This window comes from Kogia breviceps, chromosome 12, assembly GCF_026419965.1.
Source record: "Kogia breviceps isolate mKogBre1 chromosome 12, mKogBre1 haplotype 1, whole genome shotgun sequence".
Classification (NCBI taxonomy): Eukaryota; Metazoa; Chordata; class Mammalia; order Artiodactyla; family Physeteridae; genus Kogia; species Kogia breviceps.
The window spans coordinates 17,781,702-17,806,804 of record NC_081321.1 but is presented as its reverse complement, the minus strand read 5'-3'; the positions used below and the strand labels follow the sequence as shown (position 1 = coordinate 17,806,804).

The window sequence follows — 25,103 nt, the reverse complement described above, 5'->3', positions numbered from 1 at the left end:
TTCAGGGGGTTACATTGCAGCTACAAACAGTGGTTGGTGTACCTGCAAAGCCACTGAAACCTAAACCAAACTGTCATTTGGTTATCCCCATTCGAAAGCTATTATTAAAAAATGATAGGGGCTTCCCTGGTGGCGCAATGGTTGAGAGTCCGCCTGCCGATGAAGGGGGCGCGGGTGCCGCGGAGCGGCTGGACCCGTGAGCCATGGCCGCTGAGGCTGCACGTCCGGAGCCTGTGCTCCGCAACGGGAGAGGCCACAGCAGTGAGAGGCCCACGTACCCACCCACCCCCCCCCGCACACACACACACACACACCTGCCTTTGCCACCAAACTGAACTACTGTTCTGCTCAGTCATATAATGGAGTAGTTAGCTTAAGCATTAACTGGGTCAAATTGTCCCTTAATTCTTAATTTTGAAAAGACATGTAACAGTGATATGGCCATATTTTTCAATGTGGCTTACCATTCAGTGATGCTTCCAGAGAAATTATATTATCAAGTTTCAAAATATTTTGATTCCAGTTCATACCACAGATAGAGGCCAACTTATTTGAGAATTTGCACATCTTTTCCTCTCCTTTTTTTCTCTGCATTTTAGCCAGAACAACTTTAGGTTCCTCTACTCCCCTTCCCACTACAAGGCCTTGACCATTCAATTCTTCCTCCATAGGCCACTCTTGTTTTTTCAATCCCTCTAGGAGTCATTTTTGCAGCGATGCCTTCCTGACCTACAGAAGATTGATCTCACCTCCTTATCATATATTCTCATAGCTTTCTGTACTTTCCACAATTATAATTAAAATTATACATTTTGCAATTACGTATTTAATGTATTTCTTCTCGGCTGGAATATAAGCTCCAAGAAGATAGGAACCATAACAACTCACTGCTGCATATCTAGTGATGAATACAGCATCATGCACATAGTAGGAAATCTAAACATAGCTCTTACATTCCAAGGCATGTTACTATGAGGCATAAACATTCCCTTTCCTTAGAGAAAAATATTCTTTTTTGAGCTAATAGAACCTTTAGACTTAGGGAAGAATCTTTGACAATTCCTATTCTAACTGAGAATGCTAGTTTATTTGTTTTATTGGGTGGTAAACATAGTTAGTGAATTTCAGGTCAACCATCCTTGATCCACTGTTCGATTTCTTTAATTATTCAGTAAGTTATTCTGACATTTTCCACTCCCTATTCTGAGGGTCAAAATTCTGGTATACATACTTATAAGAAACTCCACAAGAATAATTGATCTAGTTCAATAGTATTATAGGTTTACTTGTGTTTATATTTGCCCTGAGAACAACATAATGATTTTCAAGTGCCTCTAGAAAATAATGTTGAATAACAGAGTTTGAAATTGTATCTACAAATGATATGGCCTGACCAGCTAACTAAATGATGGACACTGTATTTAAATACAAGTTTGAGAAAGGAGTAGAAAAATTAAGCCTTATTATTTGAACTGTAACCTGAGTTTCTGTTGTAAATATAATGAAATCATATTGGCTGTCTAGATTGGAAAAAATCTGTTTATAAATCTTTGTAACACCTACGTGGATATACCCACCCAGGCAACATCTGTTCCAATAGGAAAGAATTCTAAGGGAAGAAATGTTGTCCCTTTCTCTGCATTCGTTTAATAAATATAACAGCCCATATAGAGGAATTCTGTACATTTGTAGGAAAGTACTATTCATTAGTGAGCTATCTGCATTTGAGATGTGGAGTTACAGATGAGTAATGAATTCATTCAAAAGGTTTAAGATCTTGCTTAGATGACTTTGGAAGGCAGGTAAAGGCAGCAGTGCCAGTACATATTTGCTAGGGATCTCCTAATTCCAGTTATTTTGGTCCTTGTGCATTTGGGTAGAGTCGAGCTGATTACTTGCAGATAAACATCTGCAAATAGATTTTTCTCACATTCTTAATAAAAAATAAACATTACTACTCCTATTACTACTGCACATAGCCATACTGATAGAATCAGAGCTTTAAATCACATCTATATTGAGAATAAGCGTAAACTATTTTTAATTAAGCTTCCAATAGTTGTGTTTTTGCGATCCTACTTGAGTCCAAACCAAAATTAAAAGTGAAAAGAAAGGGAAAACCAATTTGGGCTAACATGACTAATGCATGCTCTATCACAGGAAGTGACATGTTTATATATTGAAAACGATTAAGAGAAAAGTATTACTGAACATACTTATTATTGTAAGTTTTGATTTCTGCTAGATCCTATATAGTAGATGGGTATAGGTATGTAAGGGTACATGTTGTACCACAATTTCAATTCTGTCAAACCTAAGTTTCAGTCAGTGATCCACAATTTAATAGTTGTGTGACCTTGGGTAAGTTACTTCATCTATTTGAACTTCAATTTTTTTATCTTTAGAAATAGGTATAAATGTCTGCTTATGAGATTATGGTGAAAGGTAAAAATGAAACAACTTATGTAAAGGTTTTAGTACGGTATCTAGCACACGGTAGTTACCCAGTGCCTGTTCATCAATGTATTTTTTATAATTAGAATTTTAATGAAATGAATTTTTAACTAATCACATAAGCATATTTAAACATTTGGGGGAGAATAAGAATTACACGTAACATACGTTAGAAACCTTTGTAGTAAGTAATGTACCCTGCATAACAATACTCAGTAACTAGATAATTATCCTCAGATTCAAAATATGTAATGTGTTTTTGCATAACTTTTCAGTTCACAGTTCAATTACATCATGGTCTAATGTAGAAATGAAAGCTATTTCCAGTAAATCATCTATGAGCTTTTAAGTACATAAGGTACAAGTTTGGCTAAATTGTTCATTCAAGCCAGAAGAAAAATATTGCTTAGTGTTTGTATCTCTGGGTGCACAGTCTTTGAGGACACTGCCACCAACACCTCTGTTCTTGTGGCATCTCAGCTCTTGAGTCAGAGCTCACTAATCATAACCTTTTTATGTATTTTTGGGATTTGGCCAACATTTTTACTTTAGATTTTCGTATTCTCAGTTATACCTTTTTAGGATCCTCAGCCTCTGTGCAAATGGGAATTGTGACTTTTTTTCCTCATAGGATCTCGCTGGAAAGCTATGACAAACCTAGAGAAACAGCCATATTATGAGGAGCAAGCCCGTCTCAGCAAGCAGCACCTGGAGAAGTACCCTGACTACAAATACAAGCCCAGGCCGAAGCGCACCTGCCTGGTGGACGGCAAAAAGCTGCGCATCGGGGAATACAAGGCAATCATGCGGAACAGGCGGCAGGAAATGCGGCAATACTTCAATGTTGGGTAAGGACCTTCCGGTCATTTTCCCATAAAGAACATTTCCTGTTACACTTAATGGGATGGGAGATGTATTTGTTTAGTTGCAAAGCAGCGTTTTGAGAAAGCACCTGAGCACAGTGTATTTTCAGAGACTAAACTGTCCCCTTATAATCCTGAGAAAGAACACTTCACGTGAATTCATTCCAGGCCCCTAGAACAATGGCTCTGATGCGGGAGCTTTGTTAATAGCTGGTTTGAAAATAGAATATCTGAGAGTAAAGAATTTTGAAGTTTGCTATTAAAAACATAGAAGTCTTCCTGGTTCTTTTTCTTGCTGGTTTTCATTAATTCCAAGGCCTCACGGTGTAAATTCCACAGCAGCTAACAACTTAGCTGAGATAATACAACATAAAAATGATTCCAAAAGAAAGACTTGTTTCTGAATATAGCAGAGTCTCTGGGCTCTCAGAGCACACGTGTGGCCTTACAAGATCACATAAAGTAGGGATTCTCTTCAGGGTACAACAAGTTGTGAATGGGAAAGTTTCCTTCTGAATTAAGGATGCCTTTCTCAGTATGTCTTACCTTACTTCCTATGGCAAAGGCCTGCAACCACATTGTTTCTGCAGAATTTTATCAAAAAGCACAGAAATAAAATTGTTCATATCTGGAACAGTAAATAAGATCCTGAGAGCTTCTTAGAATAATAAGTACTGTTCTGAAAATGGCCAGAGGATACTTTAAAAAAACACACAACACTTTTCTAATCTGCCCTGTCTCCTCCACTCCCCTGAAAGCATCTGCTTGCTTTGTCCAAAGGGTCTGTGATTTATATCCCAGTGCAATACTCTTGGGGACCCAGCGCTCCTTGGGGAAAATACTAAACAGACGAATGAATGAAAGAAGGCATAAATGAACGTCATCTATTAATCCCTTCGTACTTGGACCAGCTACAGAATATATCTGTGGAGCCCAGTGTAAAATGAAAATGCGGGGTCCCTGTTAAAAGGTTTTTAAGAATTTCAAGATTGTGACAACAGAACTGTAAACCAAGTGTAGGCTCTTTCTAAGCCCCGGGTCCTATACAGCTGCAGAGGTGGTCCACCCATGAGGCCAGCCCTACTTCCTACCCCCACTGAAAACTGTTTCAGGGGTGAGGTGGACCATGTTCAGTTCTGGTGAGTTCTGGGCAGTAAAGTTTTATTTTAAGAGCTCCAAGACTTTAGGGTTTTTCCATTAAAATTGAATTACCTTTAGGTGTTTTTTTTTTTTTTTTTTTTTTTTTTGGTACGCGGGCGTCTCACTATTGTGGCCTCTCCTATTGCGGAGCACAGGCTCCGGACGCGCAGGCTCAGCGGCCACGGCTCACGGGCCCAGCCGCTCCGCGGCATGTGGGATCCTCCCGGACCGGGGCACGAACCCGTGTCCCCTGCATCGGCAGGCGGACTCTCAACCACTGCGCCACCAGGGAAGCCCTAGGTTTAATTCTTTTAAAAACTCTTTCGACATGTTGTAGTGAAGGAAAAATTAACTCGGGCTCAGGGACTTGAGTTCTTCTGCTTAATCTTTCTGTCCCTCAGTTTCTTTTCATAAAGTAGAAAAGTAGCAATCACTTTAAGAATCAAATGGGTAACACGTGCAAATGCCTTGTAATCTATAAAGCACTACATAGAAGTAAGGTATTGGGATCAAAGTAGGATACAGTTTTCAAACTGCCAGGCAACAGGGTGAAAATCATGACCTTAGAGTTGGACAACTTGAGCAAATTAATTGTAGAGTAAGTAAGGCCTGCATCCAGCTGTACACTCACCCACGGTCTCTTTTTGGGAATTCCTCTCCAACAGGCAACAAGCACAGATCCCCATCGCCACTGCTGGCGTCGTGTACCCTGGAGCCATCGCCATGGCTGGAATGCCCTCCCCTCATCTGCCCTCGGAGCACTCAAGCGTGTCCAGCAGCCCGGAGCCTGGGATGCCTGTTATCCAGAGCACTTACGGCGTGAAAGGAGAGGAGCCACATATCAAAGAAGAGATTCAGGCTGAGGACATCAACGGCGAAATTTATGATGAGTACGAGGAGGAAGAGGATGATCCAGATGTAGATTATGGGAGTGACAGTGAAAACCATATTGCAGGACAAGCCAACTGATAAGGGTCAAAAGATTGTTGTGACCCGAGGACTTAAAGAAGCCCTCGCTGGTTCATCCTTACCAGTGGCCAAGCACATTAACTTTCTCATACACTGACTGTTACTTTAACTGTTAGTCTTAAATAGTTGGGACATCAGCTGACTAATAGACCTCAGCCTCAAAAGGCTTGGAAAGGAGATAAAAATACAACAAGCAAACAACAATATCAACAACAAGAGATTGAAATAAGCTATGGGTAAAATAATGCCAGTAATTCAGCTGCTACATCCAAGCACTGAAGTCTTACCCGTCAACTTTTTTTTTTAATAAACTTTATGGCTGTTTGTTCTACAATGTTCTAGAAATTCTCACTCAGGTACACAGTGCCAACAAGTGGCTTGTGAATGTGTTTTGTTGTTTTGTGCTACAGTTTTTAAAAAGAAATAAGTTTTGTTTTTTGGGGTTTCTGGGTTTTTTTCCTTTTCTTTCTTTCCTTTCGTTGTTTTTGTTTTTGTTTTCAGTAATGCACCTGACAGATAAAAAAAGAAAGATGAATTTCTCTTTACTTCTCTCCACCTTCTCCATCTCTATACTTTAAAGATGGGAGTCTGTGCATGGGGGGGGAAGAGGGTAAAAGAGCCTGTTTTTAACTTCCTTGCTGTCCACCACAAAATTAGCAATCATTTTCTCTAGAGGACTTTCTTATCTGTTGCACACCACACTACATCTTTGAGCAAGTGCCAAATTTGTACTGAAGTATTGACCCAGTTGATTTTTTCCCTTTCCTTTTTCCTGTTCCTTCTTAAATTAGGACAGTGTTATATCTTAGACAATCCCTTGAAAAACCTGAAATACCAGCAGCTGGTGAGATTTGACTTTTTTTTTTAAATGGAAACTGTAGGTGCTGTTCTCAGGTGAAAAGAGAGAGAGAGACATAAGAAATTTAGAGAAAAAAAATATTTTCTGATCTTGGATTTTTGTGTGTATGTATGTGTGTGATTATGGTACTAATTGGAATAATGTTGGACCATTGTGAGTTAAACCCACATCTGGGGATGAAATCCCACATCCTTCTAAGTGACTGGTCTGGAAGCAGCCTTGACCTTGACTTTGCACTTCAAATGACAACCAATATAGGGCTCAGAAATTATATTTTTAAACTTCTAATATGATTATTATTGGATGGATCAGGTGGCCCTGTGTAATAGAGGGGTGCGTGTATAACAGGGAAGCAAACTGTTCCCAGATGTTGCTTCTCCCTGGTCAGATGGTTCCACTAACATTTCCTACCTAATGATTTCTGTTTGTTTTTCCTGTTGATAACTTCAAGCAAAACAATCATTGTTTCCCTTGAATATATTTGCCCATATTCTAGAAATATGGAATTCGCTTATTTCTTCAACATTCCATCCTTTCCTGATCAGGAAATGGAACTGATGATTTTATAAGGTATTTTTCATCCCTCCGTGAAATGAGGTGGAGGCCATTTGCATTTCAGAATTGTGGGCCATGTGCATTTCATGCCGTAAAAAGCAGGACTGGATTAAAAGTTGTCACAGCCCAACAAGAGGGAGCCTGGCTGAGCCCAGCAACCCTTGCCACCGCTCTACTCTTGCTGTAAGATGAATCCACTGAAGTCTAATTTCTGATTCCAGCAGAGTGTGTGCATAGAGCAGCAACTGATGGTGACGGGACAGCTTAGACTTTGCCAGCTAAGTGCCAAGGCAGTCGTAGGGCATGTTCAAATAAACGGGAAATCATTTAAACTGAATTAGTGTTGTTTGTGCTGAACCATTAGACAGTAAATACTCCAGCCAGTAGCTTGGATGTGCCATGGTTTTCACTCCAGTCATCATTTTCCTATCCCACCCTCCCCAAACCTGACCCTAAAGTTTGATTTTTACATATAAATAAGAAAAAAATCCTTTTTATTTTTCTCTCTCTCAAAAGACTTGCTCTGGGGTTTTGCTTGGAGGAGCTAATCATATCCTGCATGTCAGAGACTTTGCTTTGTTTGTTTTTCTGTTTGTTTTTGATGACTGTATTTTCATTTGAACTGCCTCTTTTTGCTAGTGTTGTAATAATGATGATGATGATGATAAAATAATAATAATAATAGTAATAATAATAATAATGGTCAGCTGTTCCCAGATTAGTAAGTTATGCATAATTTATTTCTCCCTTTCTATTTTATTCTCCTCTGATTTGGAAGTACAGCCAATAAGTTGTTAGATATTTAAAACAAATTTCCATCTCCAACATGTATATATATATGTATACATACATATATATATACACACACAAACACATTCACTCACACAGTTTCATTTATCCTTCCATAAGTTTTCTCCTTTTTAAAAGTTTGGCCCCAACAAATGTCACATTCCGGTGTTTAATACCTACAAGTGAATTAATAGGAGGGTCGTATTCAATCTCAGTTAACTTAGGCTCTCATCACTCATTTTAGTTATTTAATTACCACAGTCATCTACAGCCAATTTCTCTTTTGTTTTTGTTTGTTTTGTTTTTAAGCACTCTGGATAAAAAAATGGACACTTGTTTTTATATCGTTATTATGTACAATGTGAAAACAGATTTTTAAAAATTTGTTCTGTCTTTGTTAACAAATTCTTTCTGACTTATGTGGGTTCACCTCTCACGTTTGCTGGACACTTATTTTCCACCATGTTATAAAGATGCTTTGTCTTCATTTCATGACTTTGGGCTACAAGAATACTTTGTTTTAGCTCCAGGTAGATGCCACTGAGGGCATCCATGGCTGACACAAATTCTAACTTGAATTTGAAATCTAACCAGTGAATTGACGAACACTTCTGTTTGGTCTTTTTGTTTGTTTTTTACTTGTTTTATTTGAAGGGGAAAATGAAATTGTTAATGGTGACCTTTAACGGCTGAAATTCAGAAGTTAATTTTACTTAGTTAGATCTATGTCAGAGAGACGAAACTGTGCATGGATTGAAACAAAAGCAAGTCCATAGCCTTGCATTATGTTGTCTTGTTCTGATGTCTGATTCACTGGGGGTCACAATTGTTTTGCCTTAATTTTCCCCAAAAGAAAACAAACAAAAAATCATATTAATGTTTAAAGTGCTTTGAAGTCATTTGATAAAAGGTGCTACGAATGGCAGCCTACTGGGTTAGCACATTGCCTTCTGGCATTTGATTGGTTGATCATTTTTGTAAAGGATTCTAAAACCTTGTATTCTTTTTCTGTGCCCCATGATGACCAAAAAAGATAAGGGAGAGGAAATGAGAGTAAGATCAAACTCAAATGAACATGAAGTCTCCCTTCTCTCCCCTTCCCTACCTACGTGTTCACATTTCACATTACTTTCTCTCTCTCTCTCTCTCTCTCTCACGCACACACACACACACACAAACCACAGGCACACACGCTAACCCTAGTACTGAGGGATAATCTTGCCAGAATTCTGGTTTTTTATGGCTGTTGTAATCAGTTCTTCTAAAAACAGTCATGTTTTAATATGAATCTAAGAGCATCACTGGAGAAAATAGGTTAAAGGTCATATATAAGTTACTAAGAATTTGTCTAGTCACTACAATTGTATAAAATAACAAAACTGTTCTTCAGTCCACTTAAACCTAAATTAGTTAAGTCGATTTTTAACATTTATTTGGCATCTACAGTTAAGAGTTAACCATGTATAAAATCCCTCCCAAAGAACATAATCATTATTGAAACCAAATCCTCTTATAAGGAACAAATATAAAAGAATTTCTTTGATGAAGTTATTTCATAGGTTTGATTTTGGAGTAGAATTTTTACCTTAATTCATTTAAAGAAAATTATCTTTAAATATTTTATGGTCCAATTTCAGATATTTTCTTAATCCAGAAGATGTTACTGTTCCCAGAAGAAACTTCTTATATCACATTTAAAACATCAAAAATCATTATGTTTTCATTCATTCTAATGGGTAAATTATTTGAATTGTAATAAACAACTGTATATTTACAAACAGGTTTATAAAATATTTGTCTATCAAGTTAATAGTAAAATAAAAATTATGGGGTCTGCAAGGAAAAATATGAAGCCCACTTAAAGTGGTTCAGAGATCTCTTTTGTCTTATAGGGCATAGGTTTTCTTTTAGACAGGCTTTTACAGTATTTAATTTTAAAGTTTCCGATAACTATCAATGTCCCAGGTTGAAGATGATGTTGGGTTTTCTACTGATTGATTCCTGCCCTCCCCAGTGTCTCTGTCACTGGTTCACTAAAACAGTATTTATACAGCTCCACTGGCTCTAAAGCTCTTAGTCCTTCGAATGTTTGGGATCTTATGAGTAAAAATGGGAAAATGTAGAAAAGAGACAATCAAATGCCTGGAGCTTAAAACAAAGTATGTGCAACCTACCATCTCACTTGAAATTTAATAAAATAAATAATTATGTAAATATAACATAGAGTTATAGATTTATATTTTGTTCATAACACATAGTGTAATATAAGTTGTATATTTTCATGTTTTTGGTTTTATGTTATCATTCATGCCACAATAAAAATAAAACAGGAGTTTATGTACTCTTAAAAAAAAAGATGTGGGTTGCCGCCAACCTGTTTTGTTTTTGTTTTTGTTTTTTGTTTTTGCATTCTCTTTTTTCAGTATTACTGCCATGCAAGGCACCAATAAAAACAGCAAATGTGTTCTTTACCTATTATACTGTGTTTCTTTTCACAATTCTTGTTATGGCGGTTTAATCATTAGTTTTCTTTTAAAAAGAGCAAAAATATGAAAAATAATTTAATTTTGTTTCCAATATAAATAACCTCACTTCCTGAAGTTGACTTTGAACTGAGAACTAAGGGTTTCGATCTTAGAGGTGGACATTCAAGTCCTCTTTATGATGCATGTCATCGGAGAGCTTCACCGTAATGTCAAAAGGTATCCTTCTTGTATGTAATTGAAGCTAATAACACTTAAAAATCCTGCAGCCTGAAGCACCCTTAATGTCATTTTTCCCAAGCTTGACACTATCATTGGGGCAATTTTAGAATTGAATTTCAGTCTATTGTTGGTATAGAAATTCTAAATTTCAGATTATGAAAGTAAGAACTATAAATAATTTTCACTTTACTGGTATCTAATTTAGAATAATGGATATTTCTAAATTGTTTAACATTCTGACATTTAACCTCTGGATTCTACCTTCAGCTTTTTAAGCAAATGTTAAAACAAGAAGGCTCCTTTCCTTCCAGTGGCCATTTTTGCTTGTCTCTTCCACCATAATATGTATTTCTATCTTGATAGCTTTATGTGAAATCATTTACCATAAGGGTTTTTGGTTGGTTGGTTGGTTAATTGGGTGGTTTTTAAATAAGTATCAAGAAACTGGGTTAGATAACATCTGGTTCAAATGAATATGAAGTAAGTATATAAAGAAGGTATGTTCTACTAACACTTTGCCCATTGTAACCCTTCACAGAAGTATCAGTAGTTTACAGTGTCTGGTCCGTAGGCTACCTGCTTTAGAATTAACAGTTTAAAATGTAGATTCTTAAGCCAGACTCCAGATGTAGTGAATCAGAATCTCTAGGGACAGGGATAAAGCTGTTGCTATTAACCAGCTCCAAATAATTATTCTGCATGCCCTAGTGTTTCAAAACAACCAAGAGGTGGGGTTATTTTCCTCTTTTATCTACATTTTGTGCATGTCAAATTCTGCAGATCCTATTGCCTACCATACTTTAACCTTAGGCCTCTATAAAAACCTGTGTGAAGCTGAGGGTCAGTGATTCATCAAGAGTTTGAGGCTAGAAAGAGCTCTCAATCTGTCCCTTCATAGATTGTTTTTGAGGGCATTTGATCCACCAGAACATGTGCACATGTTATCCTTGTTTCTCTGCTTCTCCTTTTGTTCATCATGGCAAAGCAGTAGGCTTCAGAGACTCCAGGCCAGTCGAACACCAAAAATACAACTGAAACACACAAAACTATACCCACTTCATATTTGCCAAAAAATTGAGGTGCTTTTGAAAGGAAAATATCCACTGTAGAAGTAGAGAAATGATCATTCCATGTAATGTTTTTAGTAGACCACCTACAGCTACAGTGGTCACAGTGTCATCCTGTTTCTTCAGGAAACAGCATCACTGAAGTATGTTAAGTATATGTAGATGGGGGAAATCTTGTCTGCTTATGAAAGCTTGGCTCACCCAAGGTGCAAAATCCCACCTTTGGTCTCCTTCCTACCAAATAAAGTTCACTTAGTTTTGTCCTGTCACACTGTATTTTAGAAACATTCTCTTCTTGGCCTTTGTTGTTTTTTAGTTTCTTACGGAATATTTAGGACTAGCATGCAATAATAGATTGTTTTCTTACTGCCAATGCCTTGAACAACCAGAAAAATTCTGGCAATAGTGAAAAGAAATCCATTCTTTTTTTTTTAAATCTCAGTTCTGACAATTTTAGAAATTGGTGTTTGAGCAAGTTCACATATGTGTTTTTAAAAAAAATCAAGATACTGAAAAAAAAAATCAAGATACTGTCATTCCTACCAAATTTTCAAATTCAGAAGCTATCCCTACTTATAACTTGACATCATTGTCGAAACCTCAATTACAACTATGGAGGTGAAGGTAAGCATGAATTAGTTCAATATCTAAGTTAAAGAATATGAAAAATATCCAATTTATTTTTCTTGAGTTTCTAAAGCAACCTAATAACTAGCTGAGACGACCTGTTTTATAAGTAAGCATTGTAATTAGTATGTAAAGCATATGCAACAGTATTGCTAAAAGTTCTTAAAAATAGTTAAATTTTATTAAACAGGCTAAGCATCTGTTCTGCAATTTAGTTTGTTCTACCAATTTGCTTAGCAAAACTATTGGGTTGGCCAGAAAGTTCGTTTGGGTTTTTCTGTAACATCTTACAGGAAAACCCGAACGAACTTTCTGGCCAACCCAATATTTTTACCACTAAGAATGAACCAGTTCAGCTCTGATCACAATAATTCATTTTGCAACTAGGTCCAGATACGTGAAATTTTACTCTCCCTATTATTACCATTTTTTAAATATACAAGTGAATATGGTATGGAATGGTACTTTGTTGGTATTCAAGATATAACCAAGGGATGAAAGTTGTTTTATCATTAATGTCTCCACTGATTCAATTTAAAAGTGAAAAGAAAAATTACGAGAACAACTGTAGGAATCCAGTAGGCCTAAGTAAACACCATCATTTTGTACATTGTCTGTTCAATTTAGTATTAAATTTCAGATTCTGGAAAGAAATCCTAATTACACACAAACTGTAAAATATATTTGAAATAAAGTCTTGTTTATAAAAATCACTGCTGTGATAACTTTTAAAATCACTGTTGTGATAACTTTCTATAATAAATTCATGTGGTCCTGGTAGAAAGTTGGAGAAACCATAGAAAATATTTAGATAATTACTTACATGGAAGTAAGTAATTACTTACATGGGAGACTGGCTTTATTCAAATTGTTCTAACATTCATTGGCCTTCAGTAAGCATTCATTTTGCCTTATATTTCAAACCTGCAATTGACTAGAGTACAAGTTTATAAATTGTGGTTGCATGAACTTCAGTTTGATTCAGGACTACAATTATTACTAGTAGGCCCCAAATAATTACATAAGTTGTCTTTTTTATTTGGGAATGATCTTTAAGCATCATTGTCTTCTACCAGGTTAACATGCACAAGAGGAGTTAATCTGCTTTCTTACGGTCAGGGCTTATTTGACATCTGGAAGATGAATTAAATTGCCAGTGGTATAACATTGGGCACAAATGCCAACTAAAGATACTGAAGAGAGAATTTTAGATTGTCCTCATTAAACAGTAATCCATTTCCCTGTAACCCACTGATTTTACAGATCTATAAGCTTTGATATTATAGCCTATTATATCACCTATATCTTAGACTCTTGCTTATAAAATCCTCTGGTGTAGCTTTATCTCTGTCTCCTATTGTTACAGTAAAAACTTTAAAAGGTCACTTAATTTTTCAGATACTTCAAGATCCCCCAAAGTTTATGTTGACAAACTGTGATAAAGTTTTATAAATTTTACACTTTTAATGTAAATTTTAAACACACAAAATCTGAGTTTGTATCATGAAAAAATATTTAGACATTTTTATGAGTGAAAAATCCAAATCAGGGAAAATGATAAAAATCATAGGAGGTAGTATGGTTTGTCTTTCCTTGTCTTAATGACTCAGTATTTGGCAAACACTAAATTAATAATGCTAACCTGGTCCTTCTGGCAATAAAAAGCCAAACTCTTGTCAAAGTTGATGAGTCTCTGCTCCTTAGTGCATCATGTTGACTTTATGTCAATTCATAGGCTCTTTAGCCCTCTTTCAAAATTTCGAGTGGCTTACAATAAATACACAAGTACAGAAATGCCAGCACAGTTAGCACACAGCAATTAGACAACAGGTAAAGAGTAAGAAATAAAAAGAAATCACACATATACTTACACATTATAGAAACACACACACATATTCCTTTTTTCTTACTCTTTACCTTTTGTCTCTTTACAAAAGAGATGTGTGTGTGTGTGTATGTGTGTGTGTGTGTGTGTGTGTGTGTGTGTGTGTGTGTGTGTACACACTGTCGGAGGAGGACAACTCTAATCATTACAAAACAACTCGTTTTCATAGCAGCCAGGGCAAAGAAACTACACGGATTAGAGAATTCTCATTGCTTAATTGAAGGAAGCATGCAAGTTTATCACGAGAAATAAACCTTCCTTGCCCTAAATTCTCAGATGGATTTCACACTTAAGGGATAAGAAACAATGCAAAGTGCCACTTTATGTAAGCAGATTTACAAAAGCTGTAGATTTGTTTCCTATATGCTTACCTATCAGTCCTTAAGCAGTTTTATAAAGACACTTTGCAGGGGGTCAGAGAGAAAGATAGTATACATATGAATAGATAACTGGATATATGGATTAAACAAGGATTTACACAGGATAAAGCTGGAAGAATTGTGATTGTGATGAATATTTATCATGTCCCATAGACTAGCTTTTTCAACAACCAGACGTTTCAAATTGGCTTTTATGCTATGTTCAGTATTATGATAGGTCTATACAAGATATAAAGCAAATAAGACTAGCACACGTTAAGCAAAAAAAACAGTACAAGAATATGATTAATGAACCAGACTGTGACACAGGATTTCAAATCAGAACAAGAATCATTTTCATATTCACTGAGACTTCAGCTTCTAAATGAATGTAGTAGCTGGTGAATGGCCAACCTCCCACTGGAACAACTAGAAAAAGCTGGAAAAATACCCCCAAAATTATATTTTAGGGAATTAGAAATCTATGGGAAAAATGAGGGCCAGGTGAACCATAATTTCAGAAAAGCAAAAATTCATCTAAGGTGAAGCTGATGATTGCTAACCATTCCTATTTGGTGAAAACATTATCAAATTCTGGGTTTTGCTATAAAAGACTTGGCAACTTATGGGTGAAAGAGAAACCAGCAAAGTAGTTGTGTGGATCCAAAGTGCCTAAGTGGAAACTTGAAGGACCTCAAGTGCAAGACTGGTTTTACTAATGGCATATTTGCTGAGTTCTACAGCTGTGTGGGATGTTGGAGATTCACGGCAAGCTTCCAAAGGAAAGATTGAAATCTCCTGTGTCATTTAGTCCTTAGGAAACAAAGACCAGCCATAGATATGGGACCTGACTCAAGCATACAGCTAATCACGCTCTCAAGATAATTGCCACATTTTATCTTCAAGGAGAAGATACTGGAGAGTTGAGCTGAGAACATTATAAGGGCAGACCTGAATCCCCTGTAGTTTTTCATGGCTGAGGAGACAATTATCCACCATGCTCACAAGCAAAGCTTGGGAAAATTACACTGAGACAAAACAGAGGTAGCCTGAGTACCACCAAAACTGCCAAGCAACCTTAACACAGCTAAATCACTGGTAAGGGTAAAATGATCACCCATCTGCCTAGCATAATAATATGAAACTCCACTCTGGTGGAAGATTAAATCATACGGGTTCTATTAAAAGTTTAGGGAAAAAAATCTAAACACACGCAAAGGCAAAATTTACAATCAAGAGAAAAGGAAACAGTAGATGTTTATCTACAGATGATACTGATATTTAAGTTAGCAAAGACTTTAACACAAGTAGAGCTTAATATATTCCAGAAAATAGATGAAAATAGACAAAATAAAGAGATGAGATCTACAAATAATCATCAATTAGACAAAGAAGAGCACAGAGTTAGCGAAAATAAAAACAGTTTAATAAAAATATACACATGTATCAAAAGTTGACCCTGTGGGCGGGAGAGAAGATGGTGGAGGAGTAAGACGCAGAGATCACCTTCCTCCCCACAAATACATCAGAAATACATCTACACGTGGAACTGCTCCTATAGAACACCCACTGAATGCTGGCATAAGACCTCAGACCTGCCAAAAGGCAAGAAACTCCCCACGTAGCTGGGTAGGGCAAAAGAAAAAAGAATAAACAGAGCCAAAGGAATGGGGACGGGACCTGCACCAGTGGGAGGGCGCTGTGAAGGAGGAAAGGTTTCCACACACTAGAAGCCCCTTCGCGGGCGGAGACTGAGGGTGGCGGACGGGGAAGCTTCGGAGCCGCGGAGGAGAGCGCAGTAACACGGTACGGAGGGCAAAGTGGAGAGATTCCCGCAGAGGATCGGTGCCGACCTGCACTCACCAGCCCGAGAGGCTTGTCTGCTCACCCGCCGGGAAGGGCGGGGGCTGAGAGCTAAGGCTCGGGCTTCGGTCGGAAGCCGGGAGAGGATTGGGGGTGGCGGCGTGAACACAGCCTGAAGGGGTCAGTGCGCCACGGTTAGCCGGGAGGAAGACCGGGAAAAAGTCTACAGCTGCCGAAGAGGCAAAGAGACCTTTTCTTACCTCTTTGCTTCCAGGTGCGCGAGGAGAAGGGTTTAAGCATGCCGCTTAAAGGAGATCCAGAGACGGGCGCGGAGCTGCCGAAGAGACGAGACTTTTTCTTGACTCTGTTTCCTGGGGCGCGAGGAGAGGGGATTAAGCGTGCTGCTTAAAGGAGCTCCAGAAACGGGCGCGAGTCGCAGCTGTCGGCGCGGACCCCAGAGACGGGCATGGGACGCTAAGGCTGCCGCTGCCGCCTCCAAGAGGCCTGTGTGCGAGCACAGGTCACTCTCCACACCTCCCCTCCCGGGAGCCCGTGCAGCCCGCCACTGCCGGGGTTCCGGGATCCAGGGACAGCTTCCCCGGGAGAATGCGCAGCGTGCCTCGGGCTGGTGCAACGTCACGCCGGCCTCTGACGTCGCAGGCTAGCCCCGCCTCCGTGCCCCTCCCTCTCCCCCGGCCTGTGCCAGAGCCCCCGAATCAGCTGCTCCTTTAACGCCGTCCTATCTGAGCGAAGGGCAGACGCCCTCGGACGACCTACACGCAGAGGCGGGGCCAAGTCCAAAGCTGAACACCTGGAGCTGTGTGAACAGAGAGGGGGAGGTCTCTCCCAGCAGCCTCAGGAGCAGCAGATTAAAGCTCCACAATCAGCTTGAAATGCCCTGCATCTGTGGAATACCTGAATAGACAGCAAATCATCCCAAGTTGAGGAGATCGGCTTTGGGAGCAAGATATATTATTATTTTCCCCTTTTTCTCTTTTTGTGGGTGTGTATGTGTGTGCTGCTGTGTGAGATTTTGTCTGTATAGCTTTGCTTTCACCATTTGTCCTAGGGTTCTGACCAAACCAGGTTTTTTTGTTGTTTTTTTTATATAAAATTTTTCTTCTTAATAATTTTTTATTTTAATAACTTTATTTTATCCTACTTTTATCTTCTTTTATCCACTTTATCTTCTTTCTTTCTTCCTTTCTTTTTTCCCTCCTTCCTTCCTAACTTCCTTCCTCCCTTCCTTCCTTTCTTGCTTTCTTCCTTCATTTCTTCCTTCCTTCCTTCCTTTCTTCCTTTTTTTCTTTCCTTTCTATTTTTTCTCCCTTTTATTCTGACCCATGTGGATTAAAGTCTCTTGGTGCCCCAGCCAGGCATCAGGGCTGTGTATCTGAGGTGAGAGAACCAACTTCAGGACACTGATCCACAAAAGATCTCCCAGCTCCACGTAATATCAAACGGCGAAAATCTCCCAGAGATCTCCATCTCAACAAGAAGACCCAGCTTCACTCAACGACCAGCAACCTACAGTGCTGGACACCCTATGCCCAACAAATAGCAAGACAGGACTATAGCCCCATCCATTAGCAGAGAGGCTGCCTAAAATCATACTAAGGCTACCAACATCCCCAAACACACCACCAGACGTGGACCTGCCCACCAGACAGACACATTCCAGCCTCAACCACCAGAACAGAGGCACTAGTCCCCCTAACCAGGAAACCTACTCAACCCATTGAACCAACCTTAGCCACTGGAGACAGACACCAAAAACAACGGGAACTACGAACCTGCAGCCTGCAAAAAGGAGAACCCAAACACAGTAAGATAAGCAAAATGAAAAGACAGAAAAACACGCAGCAGATGAAGGAGCAAGATAAAAACCCACCAGACCAAACAAATGAAGAGGATTTGGCGGTCTCCCTGAAAAGAATTCAGAATAATGATAGTAAAGATGATTCAAAATCTTGGAAATAGAATAGACAAAATGAAAGAAACATTTAACAAGGACCTAGAAGAAATAAAGAGGAAGCAAGCAACGATGAGCAACACAATAAATGAAATTAAAACTACTCTAGATGGGATCAATAGCAGAATAACTGAGGCAGAAGAAAGGATAAGTGATCTGGAAGATAAAATAGTGGAAATAACTACTGCAGAGCAAAATTAAGAAAAAAGAATGAAAAGAACTGAGGACAGCCTCGGAGACCTCTGGGACAACATTAAATGCACCAACATTCGAATTATAGGGGTCCCAGAAGAAGAAGAGAAAAAGAAAGGGACTGAGAAAATATTTGAAGAAATTATAGTTGAAAACTTCCCTAATATGGGAAAGGAAAGTCAATCAAGTCCAGGAAGCACAGAGAGTCCCATACAGGATAAACCCAAGGATAAACACGCCAAGACACATATTATTAATCAAACTATCAAAAATTAAATACAAAGAAAACATATTAAAAGCAGCAAGGGAAAAACAACAAATAACACACAAGGGAATCCCCATAAGGTTAACAGCTGATCTTTCAGCAGAAACTCTACAAGCCAGAAGGGAGTGGCAGGACATATTTAAAGTGATGGAGGAAAAAACCTACAACCAAGATTACTTTACCCAGCAAGGATCTCATTCAGATTTGATGGAGCAATTAAAACCTTTACAGACAAGCAAAAGCTGAGAGAGTTCAGCACCACCAAACCAGCTTTACAACGAGTGCTAAAGGAACTTCTCTAGGCAACAAACACAAGAGAAGGAAAAGACCTACAAGACCAAACCCGAAACAATTAAGTAAATGGTAATAAGAACATACATAGCAATAATTACCTTAAATGTAAATGGATTAAATGCTCCCACCAAAAGACACAGACTGGCTGAATGGATACAAAAACAAGACCCATATATATGCTGTCTACAAGAGACCCACTTCAGACCTAGGGACACATACAGACTGAAAGTGAGGGGATGGAAAAGATATTCCATGCAAATGGAAATCAAAAGAAAACTGGAGTAGGATTCTCATATCAGACAGAATAGACTTTAAAATAAAGACTATTATAAGACACAAAGAAGGATACTGTATAATGATCAAAGGACCAATCCAAGAAGAATATATAACAATTGTAAATATTTATGCACCCAACATAGGAGCACCTCAATACATAAGGCAAATACTAACAGCCATGAAAGGGGAAATAAACAGTAACACAATAATAGTAGGGGACTTTAACACCCCATGTTCACCAGTGGACAGATCATCCAAAATGAAAATAATAAAGAAGCACAAGCTTTAAATGACACAATAAACAAGATGGACTTAATTGATATTTATAGGACATTCCATCCAAAAACAACAGAATACACATTTTTCTCAAGTGCTCATGGAATATTCTCCAGGATAGATCATGTCTTGGGTCACAGATCTAGCCTTGGTAAATTTAAGAAAATTGAAATCGTATCAAGTATCTTTCCAACCACAATGCTATGAGACTAGATATCAATTACAGGAAAAGTTCTGTAAAAAGTACAAACACATGGAGGCTAAACAATACGATACTTAATAACGAAGTGATCACTGAAGAAATCAAAGAGAAAATCAAAAAGTACTTAGAAACAAATGACAATGGAGACATGACGACCCAAAACCTATGGGATACAGCAAAAGCAGTTCTAAGAGGGAAGTTTATAGCAATACAATCCTACATTAAGAAACAGGAAACATCTCGAATAAACAACCTAACATTGCACCTAAAGCAATTAGAGAAAGAAGAACAAAAAAACCCCAAATTTAACAGAAGGAAAGAAATCATAAAGATCAGATCAGAAATAAATGAAAAAGAAATGAAGGAAATGATAGCAAAGATCAATAAAACTAAAAGCTGGTTCTTTGAGAGGATAAACAAAATTGATAAACCATTAGCCAGACTCATCAAGAAAAAAAGGGAGAAGACTCAAATCAATAGAATTAAAAATGAAAAAGGAGACGTAACAACGGACACTGCAGAAATACAAAAGATTATTAGAGATTACTACAAGCAACTCTATGCCAATAAAATGGACAACCTGGAAGAAATGGACAAATTCTTAGAAATGCACAAGCTGCCAAGACTGAACCAGGAAGAAATAGAAAATATGAACAGACCAATCACAAGCACTGAAATTGAAACTGTGATTAAAAATCTTCCAGCAAACAAAAGTCCAGGACCAGATGGCTTCACAGGCGAATTCTATCAAACATTTAGAGAAGAGCTAACACCTATCCTTCTCAAACTCTTCCAAAAGATAGCAGAGGGAGGGACACTCCCAAACTCATTCTATGAGGCCACCATCACCCTGATACCAAAACCAGACAAAGACGTCACAAAGAAAGAAAACTACAGGTCAATATCACTGATGAACATAGATGCAAAAATCCTCAACAAAATACTAGCAAACAGTATCCAACAGCACATTAAAAGTATCATACACCATGATCAAGTGGGGTTTTTTCCAGGAATGCAAGGATTCTTCAACATACGCAAATCAATCAACGTGATACACCATATCAACAAACTGAAGGAGAAAAACCATACGATCCTCTCAATAGATGCAGAGAAAGCTTTTGACAAAATTCAACACTCATTTATATAAAAACCCTGCAGAAAGTAGGCATAGACGGAACTTTCCTCAACATAATAAAGGCCATATAGGACAAACCCATAGCCAGCATTGTTCTCAATGGTGAAAAACTGAAACCATTTCCACTAAGATCAGGAACAAGACAAGGTTGCCCACTCTCACCACTCTTATTCAACATAGTTTTGGAAGTTCTAGCCACAGCAATCAGAGAAAAAAAAGAAATAAAAGGAATCCAAATAGGAAAAGAAGAAGTAAAGCTGTCACTGTTTGCAGATGACATGATACTATACATAGAGAATCCTAAGGATGCTACCAGAAAACTACTAGAACTAATCAATGAATTTGGTAAAGTAGCAGGATACAAAATTAATGCACAGAAATCTCTGGCATTCTTATACACTAATGATGAAAAATCTGAGAGTGAAGTTAAGAAAACACTCCCATTTACCATTGCAACAAAAAGAATAAAGTATCTAGGAATAAACCTACCTAAGGAGACAAAAGACTTGTATGCAGAAAACTATAAGACACTGATGAAAGAAATTAAAGCTGATACAAATAGGTGGGGAAATATACCATGTTCTTGGATTGGAAGAATCAACATTGTGAAAATGAGTACTACCCAAAGCAATCTACAGATTCAATGCAATCCCTATCAAATTACCACTGGCATTTTTTACAGAAATAGAACAAAAAATTTCACAATTTGTATGGAAACACAAAAGACCCCAAATGGCCAAAGCAATCTTGAGAAGGAAAAATGGAGCTGGATGAATCAGGCTCCCTGACTTCAGACTATTCTACAAAGCTACAGCTATCAAGACAGTGTGGTATTGGCATAAAAACAGAAATATAGACCAATGGAACAGGATAGAAAGCCCAGAGATAAACCCACACACATATGGTCACCTTATCTTTGAAAAAAGAGGCAAAAATATACAGTGGAGACAGACAGACAGACTCTTCAATAAGTGGTGCTGGGAAAACTGGATAGCTACATGTAAAAGAATGAAATTAGAACACTCCCTAACACCATACACAAAAATAAACTCAAAATGGGTTAAAGACCTAAATGTAAGGCCAGACACTATCAAACTCTTAGAGGAAAACATAGGCAGAAAACTCTATGACATAAATTACAGCAAGTTCCTTTTTGACTCACCTCCTAGAGAAATGGAAATAAAAACAAAAATAAACAAATGGGACCTAATGAAACTTAAAAGCTTTTGCATAGCAAAGGATACCATAAACAAGACCAAAGAGCAACCCTCAGAATGGGAGAAAATGTTTACAAATGAAGCAACCAACAAAGGATTACTCTCCAAAATTTATAAGCAACTCATGTAGCTCAATAACAAAGAAACAAACAACCCAATCCAAAAATGGGCAGAAGAACTAAATAGACATTTCTCCAAAGAGGATATACAGATTGCCAACAAACACATGAAAGAATGCTCAACATCATTAATCATTAGAGAAATGCAGATCAAAACTACAATGAGGGCTTCCCTGGTGGCAGAGTAGTTGAGAGTCCACCTGCTGATGCAGGGGACACAGGTTCGTGCCCCAGTCCAGGAAGATCCCACATGCCACAGAATGGCTAGGCCCGTGAGCCATGGCCGCTGAGCCTGTGCGTCCAGAGCCTGTGCTCCACAACGGGAGAGGCCATCAGTGAGAGGCCCATGTACCACAAAAACAAAACAAAAAAAAACCAAACAAAACAAAAAAACTACAATGAGATATCATCTCACACCAGTCAGGATGGCCATCATGAAAAAATCTAGAAACAATAAATGCTGGAGAGGGTGTGGAGAAAAGGGAACACTCTTGCACTGCTGGTGGGAATGTAAACTGATACAGCCACTATGGAGAACAGTATGGAGCTTCCTTAAAAAACTACAAATAGAACTACCATATGACCCAGCAATCCCACTACTGGGCATATACCCTGAGAAAACCATATAATTCAAAAAGAGTCATGTACCAAAATGTTCATTTCAGCTCTATTTACGATAGCCAGGACATGGAAGCAACCTAAGTGTCCATCAACAGATGAATGGATAAAGAAGATGTGGCACATATATACAATGGCATATTACTCAGCCATAAAAAGAAATGAAACTGAGTTATTTGTAATGAGGTGGCTAGACCTGGAGTCTGTCCTACAGAATGAAGTAAGTCAGAAGGAGAAAAACAAATACCGTATGCTAACACATATATATAGAATCTAAGGAAAAAAATGCCATGAAGAGATTAGTGGTAGGACGGGAATAAAACACAGACCTACTAGAGCATGGACTTGAGGATATGGGGACTGGGAAGGGTAAGCTGTGATGAAGTGAGAGAGTGGCATGGACATATATACACTACCAAATATAAAATAGATAGCTAGTGAGAAGCAGCCGCATAGCCCAGGGAGTTCACCTCTGTGCTTTGTGACCACCTAGAGGGGTGGGATAGGGAGGGTGGGAGGGAGGAGATGCAGGAGGGAAGAGATATGGGAACATATATATATGTATAACTGATTCACTTTGTTGTAAAACAGAAACTAACACACCATTGTAAAACAGTTATACTCCAATAAAGATGTTAAAAAAAATAAAAAGTTGACCCTGTGACTCAGAGCCCCCTGACCCAGGAACAGCTCATCCCCAACCTGGCCATGAAAGAGGTCATTGACGCGTTCATCTCTGAGAATGGCTGGGTGGAGGACTACTGAGGCACGGCAGGTGTGTGAGCCACTCACATGCCTTGCCCGGTACCCTGGCTCAGGAGGGCCTTGGGCAGTAGTCTGTAGCCGCTGTACATAGTTTGTGTACCTAGATCCCTGTCCTGGTGTCCCCAAGCCCACCCGCATCAGTTCTGCTGGGTCATGAGCCTCCCCCATCCCCCTTCTGGGCCAGAAACAGCGGGTGAGAGTGGGCTGGGCTGAGGCTGCCGCTGCCACCTCTGTCCCTGTAATAAAATCTGTGAGCACTATAAAAACAAAAACAAAAACAAAAACAAATAAAGAGATAATCACTGAGACCTTTTCACATAAAAGATACTGAACAGATTCAAGAAACTTAGTTAATTCAAGCAGGACAAATAAAAAGAAAACCACATATATAAATTCTCTAATGAAACCATTGAAAACCGAAGACACATTTTTAAAAACAACCAGAGAAAAGAACACATTATTGTCCAGAAAATGGCAATAAGACTAACAGCTGACTTCTCAACAGAAACAAACAGTGGAATCTAGAAACAATGAAATTGCATTTTTATAGTGCTGCAAGAAGAACTTGCCAAACTAGAATTCTACATACCCCCAAAACAATCTTACCACAATGAAGTTGCAATAAAGATATTTTGAGACAAACCGAAGCTTGAAGGACCCATCACCACTGAATCTGACTACAAGAAATATTAAAGGGATGTCTTCAGGTTGAAGGAAAATGATTCTACATGGAAAAAAATGGAGCTATAGTTATAAATAAAAAGTATTGGAAATGTTAAAGTATGTGTGATATATAAATAAGTTGGGTCTGTACACAGCACTTTGTCAAGTTTTGAATAAATGTACAAGTAAATGCATAACAATAATGGGAAAATGGAAGGGGATAAATAAATTTGAAAGATTCTAAATGTCTAGCAGTACCAGGAAGTTAATAATGTGATCTCTAGGGTGACTAAAAATAGAATGGTGAAAGAATGAATAACCAACTTTTTGACAGAAGGAAAAAATGGAACAATAAAGCAATTTAATCTAAAAGACGACTAGAGTACATGCTACCACAAGAAATATAACCTAAAATTAGTATTAATTCATTGTTGGAGTATGTTTTTAAACATTTATTTAAAAATATTTAGGTTCACAGCAAAACTGAAGGGAAAATACAGATATTTCCCAAATAACCCTTGTCCCCACACATATCAGTTTGTGAATATCACAAAATAACTTGCTAGTATTTTATTAAAATTGTGTTGAATCTATAGATCAATTTGAAAAGAACTGGCATCTTGCCAATATTATCTCCCTATCCATGAACGTGGAATATCTCTCTGTTTACTTAGTTCTTCCTTGATTTTATTCATCAGAGTTTTATAGTTTTCCTCATATAGATCTTATATATATTTTGTTAGATAATACCTAAGCATTTCATTCGGGGAGGTGAGTTTCATTGAAGTTTTAAATGTTGATGCTCCGGTGGCATTGTTTAGGAATTAGTGTTTGTAACATTTCAATAATCAACAAAGTAACTTTCTTTTATAATTGTATCTTCTTGAATGGGGCTGGGAACACAACAAAAATTCTCTGGTATATAGATAATCTGATTTACACTCCACAACCATGGATTTGGGAGTACATTATTAAAGCCTGAGGACATCAAGGAATCTTCATAAGGGGGAAACAAAAATATCTAACATAAGTGA

At 38.1% G+C, this 25,103-nt stretch overlaps 1 protein-coding gene across 25 annotated transcripts in view; it reads left to right on the top strand.

Annotated features, from left to right (window-relative positions):
- Positions 1-10,105, top strand: part of SOX5 (SRY-box transcription factor 5) — a 1,010,478-nt gene extending 1,000,373 nt beyond the window's left edge. For all 25 annotated transcript variants that reach the window (XM_067008877.1, XM_067008891.1, XM_059082188.2 and 22 more), the window contains 2 exons: positions 3,086-3,302; positions 5,123-10,105. In XM_067008877.1, coding sequence (XP_066864978.1) covers positions 3,086-3,302; positions 5,123-5,426 — 521 coding nt within the window. In that variant the 3' untranslated portion in view covers positions 5,427-10,105. The remainder of the gene's footprint in view (positions 1-3,085; positions 3,303-5,122) is intronic.
- Positions 10,106-25,103: the final 14,998 nt, after the last annotated feature.